General features: G+C 48.5%; 1 protein-coding gene across 2 annotated transcripts in view; it reads left to right on the top strand.

Moving 5' to 3' along the window:
- COL4A6 (collagen type IV alpha 6 chain) overlaps positions 1-14,711 on the top strand; it is a 283,132-nt gene that overhangs the window by 248,445 nt on the left and 19,976 nt on the right. The window contains exons 21-32 of one of the 2 annotated variants that reach the window (XM_029241452.1): positions 563-723; positions 1,195-1,374; positions 1,899-2,082; positions 4,703-4,756; positions 7,451-7,522; positions 7,934-8,041; positions 9,080-9,301; positions 9,681-9,842; positions 11,477-11,647; positions 12,369-12,512; positions 12,960-13,085; positions 13,523-13,704. In XM_029241452.1, the coding sequence (XP_029097285.1) occupies positions 563-723; positions 1,195-1,374; positions 1,899-2,082; positions 4,703-4,756; positions 7,451-7,522; positions 7,934-8,041; positions 9,080-9,301; positions 9,681-9,842; positions 11,477-11,647; positions 12,369-12,512; positions 12,960-13,085; positions 13,523-13,704 (1,766 nt within the window). The remainder of the gene's footprint in view (positions 1-562; positions 724-1,194; positions 1,375-1,898; positions 2,083-4,702; positions 4,757-7,450; positions 7,523-7,933; positions 8,042-9,079; positions 9,302-9,680; positions 9,843-11,476; positions 11,648-12,368; positions 12,513-12,959; positions 13,086-13,522; positions 13,705-14,711) is intronic. The other variant, XM_029241453.1, reaches the window with a different exon arrangement.

Genomic DNA, 14,711 nt, shown 5'->3' with positions numbered 1-14,711 from the left:
TGTTCTTTCAGAGTTTCAGGGATTATCGATTTTCTAAATGTAGGAAGAGGCCCTTCAGGATCTTAGGGAAACTCAGAGTCACCTCTGTTGATCCAAAGTCTCATTTCCTAGGCCATAAGCATGGAAGGTATAAGTGGCTGGGCTATAGTGCTAGTGACTCCTTGCTATCTCTTCAAAGATGCTTTGCTGAAATCTCTGTCATCAATTTATTTGGCATTTGTCTCTGTGTACAAGAGACAGGGGAAAGACATTTTGGTGAACAGTATGTTCAAGTGGCTTGGATTCCAGACTCTCAGTTGGTTAGTATAGGTCAGTGGTTCTCAACTCTGGCTGCACATGAGACTCACTGATGGCTGGGCTCCACCCCAGAAGATTGAAATCCAAATCACTAGCACAGATGTACTTTGATGGAAAGTGAACCTAGTTCATTCGAGTCTGTTCTCTGCAGGCCTTCTGATTCCCTCCATGGAGTTGTTCAGGTCACGAATTACCGCTGGCAGGTCTTCCTTCTTCTTGGAAAGATGGCCCACTTAGATTAATGTTGTCTTTTTTTTTCCTCCAGGGGACTCTGGTTTTTGTGCTTGTGATGGTGGTGTCCCAAACATTGGACCACCTGGGGAGCCAGGCCTACCTGGGCCACCAGGTCTCCTGGGCCTTCCGGGCCTGAAAGGAGCGAGAGGAGATCCAGGCTTTGGAGGTGCACAGGGCCCATCAGGGGATCCAGTAAGTCTTACCAAACTTTGTCCCTGAGGGAGCAAATGGGAGCTTTTAAATGCCCCTCACTCCTCACCAATCACTTTCCTAAAACACATAAAAGAAAGATGGGGATAAAGCAGACCTTCAAGGTTTTGATCCATAATATGAAGAAGTCTATCTAGGTATCTTGAAAGTCCCTTTCTGCTTTAACCTACCTATGTTCCCTCCCTTCCTCCCTCCCTTCCTTCCACAAAATTATTTACGTTTGCCTAGAACTGTGCCAGTCCCTGAAGACAAGGTTCCCATCCTCAAAGATTTCAAAATTTAGAAAGGGTAAGGAAATAAATGGGCAATTATAATCCAAGATGACGACATAATCCACTGTCCAGAACTGTGCCAAAATGTACCCACGGACCTGTTTTAGGTCATACCTATGCGAGGTGCCAGAATCCTATGAAGTCTGCGTCTCCTCATCATTCCCTTCTGTCTTTTTGTCAGGGTGTATTTGGGCCTCGAGGTCTGGAAGGCCCCAAAGGAAAGAAAGGGGAAGCGACTCTCAGTACAGGATCAGGGATGCCAGGAGATCAGGGTGATCCTGGTCTCCAGGGGCTCCCTGGTGAGACAGGAGCCCCAGGCAAGGACGGAGTACCAGGTTTACCAGGCCTGCCAGGCTTTCAGGTAAGTCGATTGTTCCTGGGTAAATAGTGCTGTAAATCCTCACACCTGACTTGGCAGGTGGGCGGGTGGGGAGTATCTGATGGCTACTTCCTGCCTCTGCCACTGACACTTTTGTCTCTGTGCTTTTCCTTTCTGTAAAATAGGAATCTTTAGAATGGGTCATTGGCTCACTTGATAAACGCTAGTGACAACTGACCACGTCACTTAAAATGTTTCAGCTTCTGAGGAGCTTTCCATTGCAAGTAATCCAGCTGCTTTCTATGACCCCCCCCCCACCAGAGTTGTCCTTTCCCCTCACGCACACCAATCTAGAACCTTTTGCATTATCAGATCACTCAGGGTTGACAAGCTTCATTCCCATTAACTCGACTCAGAAGAATTGATTGAAAAACTAGAGTGACAGAGAATTTTAACCAAAAAATAAAGCCCTGCTTATACTGGTTAGGTGTTTCTTTCCTATGGTCAGAGGGCTCTCCAGGTAAGTCTCTTAAGTAATGATTCATCCTTTCCTATGTGTTGTCTAGGGTGATGGTGGACAGGGCTTCCCAGGTGAAAAGGGGTTACCAGGACTTCCTGGTGAAAAAGGCCGCACTGGTCCAATTGGCCCCCCAGGAATTGGGCTACCAGGATCTTCTGGACCTCGTGGGCTTCCTGGAGATAAAGGAGTAGATGGATTCCCAGGGCAACCAGGCCCCCCTGGGATTCCAGGTGAGTCAGGGACTCAGATGGCTTTGGGCTTGGAAAACTGACTCCTTGAGGGTAGATATGACCCAGATGCGTGAAATGTGTCATAAGAAGGCCAACTGGAATCACTACTTTCAATCCTCTTGAGGGTTTTCATGTGGAAAAAGGATCATACTGTGGTACAGTTACACAGAACAATATAGATTTCAGCCCTACTAAGTGAAAAACTTCCTAACAGAGCAGTCTGAAAGTATAACAGAATGGCCTTGGGAGGTTATGAGCTCATAATCCCTGGAAGATTTCAAGCAGAAGCTGGATGACCATTTATTACAAGTGCCATGGAAGTAATGAGTGGAAATTGGACAAGAAAGGTATCCTCTAAGTTGTATGGTAATATCATCAGTAGGGAAGAACCTTTCCTTAAATCATGAGATCTCAGATTGAGAAGAGACCCTAGTTCTATCTAGTCTGATCTCCATTTCATACCTTAAATCCCTCCCATTTATATAACTTCTCTTTCTACTTGAATTTTAGTAATTATAATGAGTGGCAGCCCTGCTTATAGATCAAGGTACTATGCTATTAACTTGCCTTCTTGCATACAGCTAGAACAGTTCTTCATCCTAACTTCTACGTTTCCACAACTTCTATGTTCCCATTAGTGGTACCACACTTCCTGTAGTCGTCTGAAGTTTGAAAACTTGAAATTCATCTCATATTCTTCATTTGCAATGCCTCCTATCTTCTTCCCTTCTTCTTCTTGGTATTAAACTCATTATCTCATGCCTAGCTAACACCTATATGCTTGTTGGAATAGATGGATGGATGGATGAATAGATGGATGGATGGATGGAAGAATGACAACTTCCTAAGTAGTTTTTCATTTCCTACCTCTAGACTTTCCCCACTCAATTCCACTATGAACACTGCTGCCAATTTAATAATCTGTAAAGAGCTGGTTCCATCATGTTACTCCCCTAGTCCAAAGCCACAAATGTTCTCTACTAAATAGAGGATAATGTTCAAACTCCTCAGCCTAGAATTCAGAAGTCTCCAAACATGGACACAACCAACCTTTCTAACCTGACTTTATCTCATACTCTTCATGATTAAAACAAAACAAAACACTAAGACAACAGTATCTTTCACTGTCCCCATAAACAATATATTCATTTCTAACTCCAAGATTTTGCCCATGTTGCCTTTTTCTTGAATACTCCTCCTCTTTTCTCTATGTACTCACATCCCATCCAACTTTCAGGGTTCGATATAGGCCCTAATTCTTCCACTAAACTTTCTCATGACCCCTATAGTATGTCTTTGCCGGTTAGATTATATATTTCCTTCCATTAATGCTTTTACTTTTTCCAAATGCATTGTAAGCCTCTGGATACTAAGGAAGGTGAGTAATCCTTTTTAGTGTTTCTCAACCTGCCTAGTATAGTGCAGTGTTCCACAGGAGACTAATATACATTTACAGAGGAAAGGGCCTTTTCCATAACCAAGGAGCTTTTTCTTAGACCTATTTCTCCTCTTTCCACCTCGTCACCTTGAAGAATTACAAAAAAAAAAGAAGACAGATACCAGGTCTTGTAAAAATTTATTTCTTTTAAAATGTACTTTTGTGAATTGGTCTAAGAAGGATTACAGTACAAGTTAAAAAGGGATGATTCAGGATTCTTAAACCCAAGTGAGTATTCCAGTCCAAGTCAGTATCCCCATTAAGGCTGTGAGGAATTGTGTCAAACAAAACCATTCGGCCTTTTGGAAGTCCTGGTGTCAGCTATAGCTTTGCTTCCAGCTCTGTTCCCAGAGACATTATTCATGGTCATTCCACCGCCCCTCCGCCAATTGGGTCTTCGTTCTAGTTCAACCCATTTTGCAGGCAACTAGGTTTTAAACTGAGTTATATTAACATGGTGCCTATAAACTTAGATATGCTCAAATCTGGATATTATCAACATTCCAACTGCTTGGAAACAGGAAGCCCACAGGAACATTTCTGTCCCAAACTTCACTATCCCTGGACCCAGAAAGTTCTCAGGAAACTAGTGATCTAGAAAGCTATAGCCTGGGAGATGCCTTATGCAGAAAACGTTCTTGTTGCCATACCAAGACTTTCCAAAAAATTACTTCAATTAAGAGCATTAGCTTTCTTTTTCTCTCTACAGCCACCCAATATAACTCCTCAAACCTAGCTTTCTTTCCACACAATTGTAAAAACACTTAACCTGCGGGCCCTAAACATTTGCATTATGGCCATTACTGTTGCCATGAAAGATGAAGATGCTGTTCCTAAACGTACTCACTCCAACTGGTGGTGGCTCAGGCTAGGACAGCTACATTGCCAGGAAAGGGAATGAAGTAATCAGAAGCCTTTCAACCTAATAGTGTGAATTATTACAAATCCTGGGCAAGGAGACAACTGGCTGTTTCCAAAGAGGCTCTGATCCAGATGCTCATAGTAATCAATCACCCTGGTTATCACTGCAGCGGTTACTGTGTCCTTGATCCCGTGTGGATGCCAGCTTTCTCGACTCGGTCCAGACAGGGAATTTGATCGGTGGGCTACAGACAAGACTTCCCTTGGGCCTCAAGGAACTTCTGTCCCGGTTTAATTTTCTTCTTTACTTGTTTGGTCTAGGTGACTGCTGCTGCAGGGAGAAGGTTGGGCAAGGAGACTTAGACACAGAGGGAGGTGAGAGGTAGTTAGGTCTAGAGGTTCTCAAACACCAAATGATGGCAACCCCCCCTTCCTTTTTGTTCACTTAATCTTAGACACTCACAATGGTCTGAGTACCACACTGGAGGCCCGGGCTGGGGAGGGGTGATCCTAAGGCTGGGGTGCAAAGACTCACGCTGACACCGCTGCAAAGTCTCCTTAGCACACCTCTCCTGGGAGGGAGGACAGAGGAAGTGGGCATGCAGTCTCTGCGAGGGGCTGGCTCCTTCACTGTGCATGTTGATGGCTTGGCTGATCTCTTCCTTGAGCATCTTCATTTATGAACTTAACTGAGGCCATGACTTGCCTTGGGAGGTACCTGGAAGGAGCCACACATGTCTGATATTTATTCATTGGAACCAGAATCAACTGAGATATTAGAAACTTGATAACCAGAGGTGCTTTTTTATTCTGAAGATGAATTTTGTCATTAATGGGGAAAATTCTGAATAACTAGGTCATTTGTTGCACTTATAAAACAGAACAAGGGTAGAGCTGGTTTCTGCTTTGTTGGGGAGAAGGCTCAGAATTCAGGGATGTAAAGTAAAAGACAGGAACGTAAAGTAAAAGAGTCAGGTAGCAGTATGACTTGAAGTCCTTACCTTCTCACCATTTTGACCCTCTGCTTGCAATACACAAATGCGGTGTGTTGTATAGGACTGGTCCGAGGCAAAGGGAAGTATGTCCTTGATTTCCTCTGGGTTCTACTCATCTTCCCTTTTCTAAGTATTTTTCCTGCCCTGGAACCTTTCCAGATGCCTGTCCTTGGCCCCATCTTCTAAAGATTTTGTTTTGCTCTGGCTATCACAGGTGAAAAGAATCTATGAAACACATATGATAAATTGAAGATGGATGGCTTCATGTTTGGACCTGGCCCAGAGATATTTGTATTTTATCCAGTTTGTTTTTTAAGACATAAAGCAATGGAACTACAATGTTTGACACATTAGAGTCAATCAGCTACTGAAATAGTTGGGGCAGGAGGGTTTTCTGCAGGGTCCCTCTCATGATACCATCTAGTGAGGCAGTTCTTCAGCCTAGTCCAAAACCCAGCACAGGACTGGCAGCCCTCTCCCCATGAAGCATCTCATCCATCATAAGGCATGTTTCCACAGTAAGGAAATAGCCCTCCAAAATAGCTCCATCATTTCAACATCTGGCAGGATGGAGATGGGTATGACTACCTATGGAGGAAGATCAGGCTTGTGGCCATCTTTCCACCTGTGAAAATATAACTATAAGAGCCTGAGGTCTAGAAGGTAGAGAGTTGCTGCCCAGGCTACAAAGTAGTGTCACAAACCTGACTGAGGTAGAATCCAGGGGATGGCCTTGCGGGAGCTCTTCTGAATACTCCTCCTTAAGTAAGATACTAAAACACTAGTATTCACTGAGCACATCCCAGGGTGCCAGGCGCTGTGCTAAGTGCTGTTAACACTATTCCATATAATCCTCACAAGCACCATATGACATAAGTAGCTCCAATGTTACACATGAGGCTCAGAGAGTTTGAGTATCTTGCTCATACAACTAGTTAGTAGCAGAACTACGATACAAGCTCAGCTGTGTCTGGCCTCAGAGCCCAACCTCTTAACCAATACATTATACTGTTCAATTCCCAATTTTGATTTAGGACTAGAACAGGTGGGCTAAAATGCCGTCAAGCCTTGAAGTTGGAAAATGGAAGCAGGACTGGAGGAGGAATGCTAGCCAGTCCAGTAAGCAGTCTGAATCATAGGTTGTATACATATCTTTAAGAGATGCAATTTGTGATTTATTTTACGTACAGGCAAAAGCTATAGCAGTTTATTAGAACTGTGGACTCTGGCTTAAAGTAGATCTCAGGGGATTGTTTTAATGAATAGGCAAGACTGATTTTAATTAGCAATTGTTTATAAATGGCATTTGAAGGAGCCAACTAACTATTTGTTCACTGGTATCTTATTAAACCTCCCCCCTGTGATCTTACAGACTCTTTGTTTGCACTCTGAGTGAGCAAGGAAGAATTTGCCAGGGGAAGGGCTCCGCAGGTCAATTTCAATGTCTTGAATAGTGAAATTGACTACCCTTTCTCACTGAGTAGCAGAGTTGACAGTTTCAAATGAGGAGCTGAGGGAAGGGCCACTGTCTGCCATGGCCAAGAGAGTGGCCTTCAGTGTTTACCTGGTACAGACATATGGGTCCATCTGACCAAGGACAATCAGTAGATCTCAAATAACACGTGTCAAAAGAACCCAGCGGTTTGGGAAAAGCCTCATTCCAAGAAAAGAGCAGTCATCTGAACTTGAGAGGTGTTGGCTTCAAACACTCCAATCTAGTGATGTGGGCATAATAATAACTAACACCAAGCACGCATCCTAGAGAGGGGCTCCACCTGAAGGCAGGGTGAATAGGCAACTGCCGTTTGCTGCTCTTCCTACACAACAGGAAACTTTGTTAGAATGAGATGTCCTGACTTGGACACTAGGGGCATTCTTATCTGTGAGAAATTGCACTAGGAGTAACTCCCGAGAGCTTCTGATGCTACGATTTTTCTGCATGGGCTCCCACCTTCTGGGTGGGAAGAATAACTTAGCTGTTCCATTCGATGGAATGGGAGTAAAGGCGCATGCTAGGGGGAAATCGTCCCTGACTCAGGGGGTTCACCACCTGCTCACATGTTACCATTTACAGGTATCACCTTGCCTTGTATTATTCCTGGGCCATACGGTCCATCAGGATTCCCAGGAGCTCCCGGATTCCCAGGTATGGAATGAGGCCAGAAAAAGCCACTGAGCACACTTGTAAGGGCCATGCACCAAAGGAAGCTGAGGATAGCCTGGTAGCATTTGGGGATTCACATTCCTTCTGAGAGGGCGGCCTTGAGGATTGAGGAAATAGAATGGCTGCTAGAGAGGGCCGTGTGGGGAGGTGAGAATAAGAGAGGCTCTCCAAGAGCTTAGAAATTTTTTTGTTTTTCGGCCGCACCGTGCAGCTTGTGGGATCTTAGTTCCCCAACCAGGGATCGAACCCATGCCCTCGGCAGTGAAAGCACGGAGTCCTAACCACTGGACCACCAGAGAATTCCCGAGACTAGGATTCTTGACTGGACATCACAAATCATAGCTAGCCACACCGACTTCCCTTTCCCCTTACCACTCATATTTGGGTTTTCAGGCCCTAATGGGGCCCGTGGCCTCCCTGGGACTCCAGGCCAGCCTGGATTGCATGGAAATAAAGGGGAGCCCGGAAGTCCAGGATTGGTTCACCTCCCTGAAATGCCAGGTAAGAAAAGGAGCTTCTCCTCACCTGTTTCTCCTTTTGTGTGAGTGTGTGTTCGGATTGTGGTAGCCATCCACCCACTATAGGAAGTTAGGTTTGTGCTCTGGTGTAAGTGGGACGGTTTTGATTTCATACTCAGGCAAGAGAGCTTAGAGCTATAGAATGCCAACATCTCAGAGCAGTAACGGCCATTTGAGGAGGAAACTGAGGCTCATATGGAAGGTGACTCACCTGAGATCACAAGGTCACTAGTGATAGAGCCAGGACTCTGCCACATGGTCTGACTGCAAGTTCTATGGCAGTTTCCTGGATCAACTCCTTAAAGGTCAGAGAAGGAGATTCAGATGAGTGAGAGGGAAGTTGTCATATTTCAAAGACTTCGCTCACACCCTGTCATTCCAACCTGAGCTTCATTGTTCTGCACTGCACCAGTGGTTCTCAAACTGTTCCCTCGGCCAGAAGCGTCAGCATCGCCTGGAAACTCGGTAGTAACGCAGTGCCTTGGCCCCTTGGCAGAGTTACTGATCAGAAGCTCTGCGGGTGGGCCCCGCAATCTGGCTTTTCCCAAGCACCCCTGCCCCAGGAGGCTCTGATGCACGCTCAGTTTGAGAACCACGCCTGCTCTGCAGCCTGGGGCTCATCTGAGGCCACGTTCCCTCGGGCTTATCAGTGCTACAGGTCCGTCTGCCACCCAGAAAGAGGGAGGCATGACTTGGCAGGAGTTAGACGACTCCAGAAGAGACCAGGCCTTTGACAGGAGGTCCCGGGCGTAACCTGTGCTCTTTGGCCACTGTAGGCTCCCCAGGAGCGGGTTGCTGAGCTCTGCCCGCTGAGCTAGAACCTCCTCCAGGGCACACGGGGCAGTCCCTGCCACTGGGCAAGTCTTCCCAGGGCCAGAGACTCCTGACCTTTAAGGGAAGCGACACACATTACTAATATGTTAGCTTTTGTAGTAGGGAAAAAACCTGTGTCAGAGTCCTCTCCCCAAACCTATCACTTCTAAACCTCCATGGCCTTTTATTTTTGCCTCTTTACATTTAGGATTTCCTGGACCTCGTGGAGAGAAGGGCTTGCCTGGGTTTCCTGGGCTCCCTGGAAAAGATGGCTTGCCTGGGAAAGTTGGCAGTCCCGGCTTACCAGGTCCCAAGGGAGCCCCTGGTGACATCATTGGTGCTGAAAATGGTGCTCCTGGGAAGCAAGGCCTACAGGGACTGCCAGGAGACAGAGGATTTCCTGGAGACTCTGGCCTTACAGGACCCAAGGGTGACTCCCTTTGCCCCACTTATCTGACAGTCTACAGAAAACCTTTCAGTAACTGCTATACTTGCATGAATACCTGCGTGACTCTGGGGTGATGGATTAATTAGGGGCTTGAAATGAAAAGTCATTCTGTTCTGTCCTTCCCTTTGTGGAACTTTTTCTTAAATCACCTGCGTCCATTCTCCTGTCTTAGTAATTCCAGAAGTATCTATAATCCATAGTCAGATTTCTTGCAGAGCCTGTGATTAGCAACAAGGCTTGAGCTGGCAAGACAGTGGCCCGTGGGGTGCATCCTGGGCAGGCTCTTCCGCTGGAAGTTGGTTTGGTAATCGGTCCCTGCTATCAGTCCAGGCTGTAATTGTCTGGCCCTTCCTTTCCTTAGGTTTGCTTGGGAAGTCGGGCTTGCTGGGCCCCAAAGGTGATCGGGGCAGCCCTGGAATACCAGGCCGCGCAGGACAGCCAGGCCCCCGGGGATCTGATGGTCTATTTGGCATCAAGGGCAAACCCGGGCTCCCAGGAGCACCAGGCTTTCCAGGCACTTCAGGTAGGTCCTTCGGAGGAGGAGCCCCATCTTGACAGACTTAAGCTAAGCCCTCCCCTCCGCCCCCCCACACCCCCACCGCAACCCAGTGCCCTGAGGGGCAGTAGCAGCAGTGTGACAGGGTCAGAGTTGACAAGGAGACTGACTTTCCTAACCTCTCAAGTCACCCTCGCAGTGCCAAGCCAAACCGATCGCTGCAGTTTAGCCTCCAAAATGTGACCCCACAATATGCTCATTCCCCGCCCCTCCCCCATGGCCTCCGTCCCCCTTTTCAGGCTTCAGCCTCCCTCCTGCCTTCCTGCCCTCCTTGTGCAGGTGGGCCTCGCCCCTCTCCACCGCCCTCACTGGGGCCGGGCGAGGAGCTCAGGCGGAGAGGGTGACCACCGTGCTGGCAGCCTGCCTCTCGGGCCAGCAGGCCTCTGAGGACCCAGGGCCAGAGTGTCTTTCACTCCACAGCGGGGCCTGACGCCCCCTGGTTCCAGCCTACTGTCTGCAGCTTGCCTTTTTCTCACACCCCCCTCTTCACCCTGCTGTCTGCCCCGACTCCCAGCCACGTGACTGAAGTTGAGTTTTTGCAGAGCCACTAATATCTTTTTTACTTTGTCCTTCTGTGTTTCTGGGGTCTTCACATAGGCTGTCCAGGTGAGAAAACAGCACACAAGCTCACAGACTAACACTCCCACTAGCTTGGCCTCTTGGGGAATTATCTTACTATACACTATAACCTGGCAAGGCCAGGGGTCCCTGAACTCATGCTGTGGGGTTGGCCCCCATTGAATTTCCTTCCCTTGTTGTGGAATCCCCTTCACAGCCTCCCATTAGAATCCTGGGGCTCGCAGCTACTTGATGCTTTTCAATCCATAGAAGGCCAAGTCAGCCATTCATTTAGGTCCTTGGGGGCCCAAATACCTCTGTCGTCACTGATTTAATCCTTTGGTTTTTTAATTTCCTTGCTTTGTACCTGAACATTCCACTTTGGCAGCAGCTCAGGAGGTTAATCCCATTGAGCAACTTAAAGCCTGGTGAAAGAAGTTTCAGAATACCTAGGATACCAGATGGGCCTTGGGGATTTCTACAGTACTTGGCACTAGGGGGTCTTTCAACCCTAATGCCAAGGAACTGGCTGACTTAACTGCTTGCATGAGGGATTAAAAGGGCAGCCCTGTATCCATGGCTCCCTGGGAGGCTGAAACAATGGCTTGGCTTTAACCTCTACTTCACCAATTGGCTCAGGAAACAGCCATTGTGGAGTGATTCAAACTGGAAGTACCAGGAAACTAGAGTCCAGTTGCCACCCTGGCTTCCCAGAGCTCCATTCAGAGGCTAAAGTGTGAACCACATTCATGAAGGGGGGAGAGTTATCATCAGAAGGGGTTTGCTCCCCCCTCTCCCCGCCCCCGCCATCTACAGTGCCATGTTGAAAGAAGTCGCCATTGGCAGGGCGCCCTGGGTGGTACGTGCTAATGCTTCAGCCAACTAAGAACTCTGCCTGTTAGCAGCCTGCCTAAGCCATTGTTAAAGGGCAGTTTATAAACGCCAACAAGCCAACCAACCAGAAGCCATGGGAATGGGCAGCGGCCCAGATCTGGACAGTCTCACTTGACAGCTGTCCTGTGTTCTCTCCTGTACTGATTCAGGACATCCTGGAAAGAAAGGTCCAAGAGGCGATATAGGTCCCCCTGCATCAGCTGGAAAGAGAGGCCTGCCTGGGCTGAAAGGCCTTCCGGGATCTCCAGGGCTAATTGGCTTCCTGGGGAACTCCGGCTTGCCAGGGGCCACTGGACTGCCAGGCCTGCCAGGTCCGAAGGGTAAGTGAAGGTATCAGGAAGGCACCAATGGGGGCCAAAAAGGAGCTGCCATGCTGCCCAGCTCGCCCCCACCCTCCTCTCTGCCTGGGAAAGGGGAATGGGGAGGGAGGTGGGCAGGGCTTTTTTGGCAAGATAGTTGGACAAGGCTAGTGCTAAAGGAGGAACCCCACCCAAGGTGATTCGCCTTCCCTGCCTGCTGGGTGGATCACTGGGCTGAATAGCATGGGCAGGGAGCCGAAGACAGGAACAGCCACACCAAGGTTACTCATTTGCACAACTTCTACCATAGAGCCTGATAGCTCTCAATTCCTGTGACTGTCCTGCTAGACATCAGAGGTTGGGCAGGGGGGGAAAGTGACTGGTCCAAGGTCACACAACTGGTTAGCAACAGCACCAGGCTAGAGCTCATCTCCCTGCCTCCTGGCCATAGGCTTTTTTTATTCCTCCTGTGCCAAACATGAGCTCTAACTTGGCAAATCATAAGAGAGGTTCCCACCTCTTCTTTCCTTTCTGGTGCTTAGTACAATGTCCCTCTTCAGGGAAGTAGCATAACATGTATTGACTAAGAGCTTGGGCTTTGGGGTTAGAGAAACTTGGGTTTGAATCCCTTCTCTGCAACTTCCTAGCTGTGTGACTTTGGGTGAGTTAATTAACGTCTCTGAGCTTCCATTTTCTTATATGTCAAACAGGGATAATAATAGAAGTTCTTGTTTCTCAACAGGTGAGAAGGGGTCTGTTGGACTGATAGGTTTTCCAGGGATTCCAGGTCTCCCTGGTATTCCTGGTGCAAGTGGATTAAAGGGAATTCCTGGGTCGATGGGAAGAGTTGGACCATCTGGACAGGCTGGTAGCCCTGGTGAAAAAGGTGAGCTGGGGAATCGAATTCTGGAATTGCCACCCATGCTTCCCAAGGTACATCTTGTTTATCAACTTTGTCATTCCTGTGGCTTATACCAACCCTGTGTTAGATAATAATATTTGAGGTTTCTGAATGAAGTCCTTTTAAACCAAAAGACCTAATCACTCTGAGTTACTACTGCGCGTTAGAGGCCTGGACACACATTCCCGATGCTCAACGGAGAAGGGTTTTGAGTAGGGTCTAAAGTTGCAGGTGAACCTTGAGCTTGTCAAAGGAGGGAGAGGGCGTGCACATTAATGCAAAGTTTGGGAAACAGGGGCGGGGAAGAAGGTGGAAGAGCCCAGAAAGGGGGCCTGGGGTGGGGCGGGAAGAGCTGATATGAGCGGTCAGCCCGTGCCTGACCTCGTGTCTAAGCTCCCGCTCACACGGCTCTCATGGTCTCCATCCCTGCAGGAGACAGAGGCGACCCGGGGCCAGTCGGAGTACCCAGCCCCAGACTTCCAGTGCTGAACCTGCACTTCACAGGAGACAAAGGCTCTCAGGGCTCACCTGGATCCATCGGATTTCCTGGGCCCAGAGGTGCTGGGGCAGGGAATGGGCAGGAGAAATGCCCAAGACAGTTTTTATGACCAAATTCAAGTTCTTTCCTGAGAAAAGGCCCCACAGAACAAGAACCCCCAGAGCAGCAGTATGGGTGGCAGCTGGGGATCCACGGAGGCTGCCTTCCCCGGGCCTGAGGGGGGCCTGTACTGTGAGCCTGCCAATTTTCATTGCCACTGTGGAACTCCGTTTTTGAACCACGGGCGGCTGTATCCCTGGAAGGGCCTGGCAGACAGTGGGGTTGGGCACTGAGTGGCTTTCCCAGTGAGGCACCTCCCTCTATCCCCACTCCTCCCCCTAAGCTAACTGTCCCCAAACTTGTGCTTTGGCCGCCTGTGACCCACGGCACGTGTGCCTTGGGGAGAAGATTTTCTCTTGCCTAGAGCCTTTCCCCAAGACTTTTGCTTCTTTCCCAGGTGACAAAGGAGAGGCTGGCAGCCCTGGGCCACCAGGCTTGCCTGGAGCTCCTGGCTTCCCCAGCCTCATCAAGGGACTTAGTGGGAGACCAGGCTCCCCTGGCTCCACAGGACTACGGGGCTTACCCGGCCTGAAGGGGTCCCCTGGAATCACAGGTTTCCCAGGAATACCAGGAGAAAGTGTGAGTCTGCCCACCTCTTTATCTCCCCACCAGGGAATCGCCTCCATAGCAGGGGGATGTGTTCCTATTGCCCACCTTTCTGATCCCAGCCCACTTCTCAGCCCTCTTGCCCAGCTCCCTCCCCCAGCTCACCCCAGACAAGGCCCCTCCTTGAGTCTGCCAGGTCTTCTCACCCTTTCCCAAACATCCCCTCTTCCTTCCGGGGCCCTTGTTCACCTATCTTCCCCCACGTGGCAGAGCATCCTCCTCAAAATTGCTGACTACCTGCCTATCCTTCAGGCCCCAGCCCAGGCACCCGCCCCTCCAGGAGTCCCTGAGCTCCCACCCTGCTGGCACCCTACACTTCTCACTGCTTACACTTATCCTAGTTGGTTCTGTGTGGGTCTGATTTCCTCAATGAGACTGTTAGGACTTGAGAACAAGAACCGCCTTGCATGCTTTTTGGTCTGCATCCCACCGCCAGCATCCCACGTTGAGTTTGGGACAGCAGAAGAATTCGGTACAGACTATTTGATGTTTTGATTTCAGAAAGGTCTTTGCCAGTTGTTGCCTCTTGTGGAGACAACAAAGACTCAAAACCAGTTCCTCTGGGTTCTTAAAAGTTTGGGTGGTAGAGTAGGCTTAGCAATGAGAAGACGTAGGCTTGAATCTAAGCTCCATCCCTCATTAGCTCTGTGATTTTGTGCGTATCGCTTAACTTGCCGGAGCCTCGCTTTTCTCATCTGTTAAAAATGGGAATAATTTCCAAACCTTCTTCAGACCATAGTGAGGGTTAAGTGAGCTGATGTGTGTAAAGCAGTTACGTTGTATTTGGCACATGGTAGGCTCTGAGTAAATAGTGGCAATAATAGTAGTAGTATTGAAGGGACTAAATAAACTGTATCACAGGACACCTGTGTTCCCTGCAGACAAAGTCCCTGTCCTTTAAAAGCGTCAATCCAGCTTGTGGAGAGAAAACACCACACACACACACACACACACACACACACACACACACACACACACAC

Source organism: Monodon monoceros, unplaced genomic scaffold (genome assembly GCF_005190385.1).
Source record: "Monodon monoceros isolate NGI ecotype Baffin Bay Population unplaced genomic scaffold, NGI_Narwhal_1 Super_Scaffold_22, whole genome shotgun sequence".
NCBI lineage: Eukaryota > Metazoa > Chordata > Mammalia > Artiodactyla > Monodontidae > Monodon > Monodon monoceros.
The sequence above is the reverse complement of the archived record's forward strand: the minus strand, read 5'-3'. Positions and strand labels throughout refer to the sequence as shown.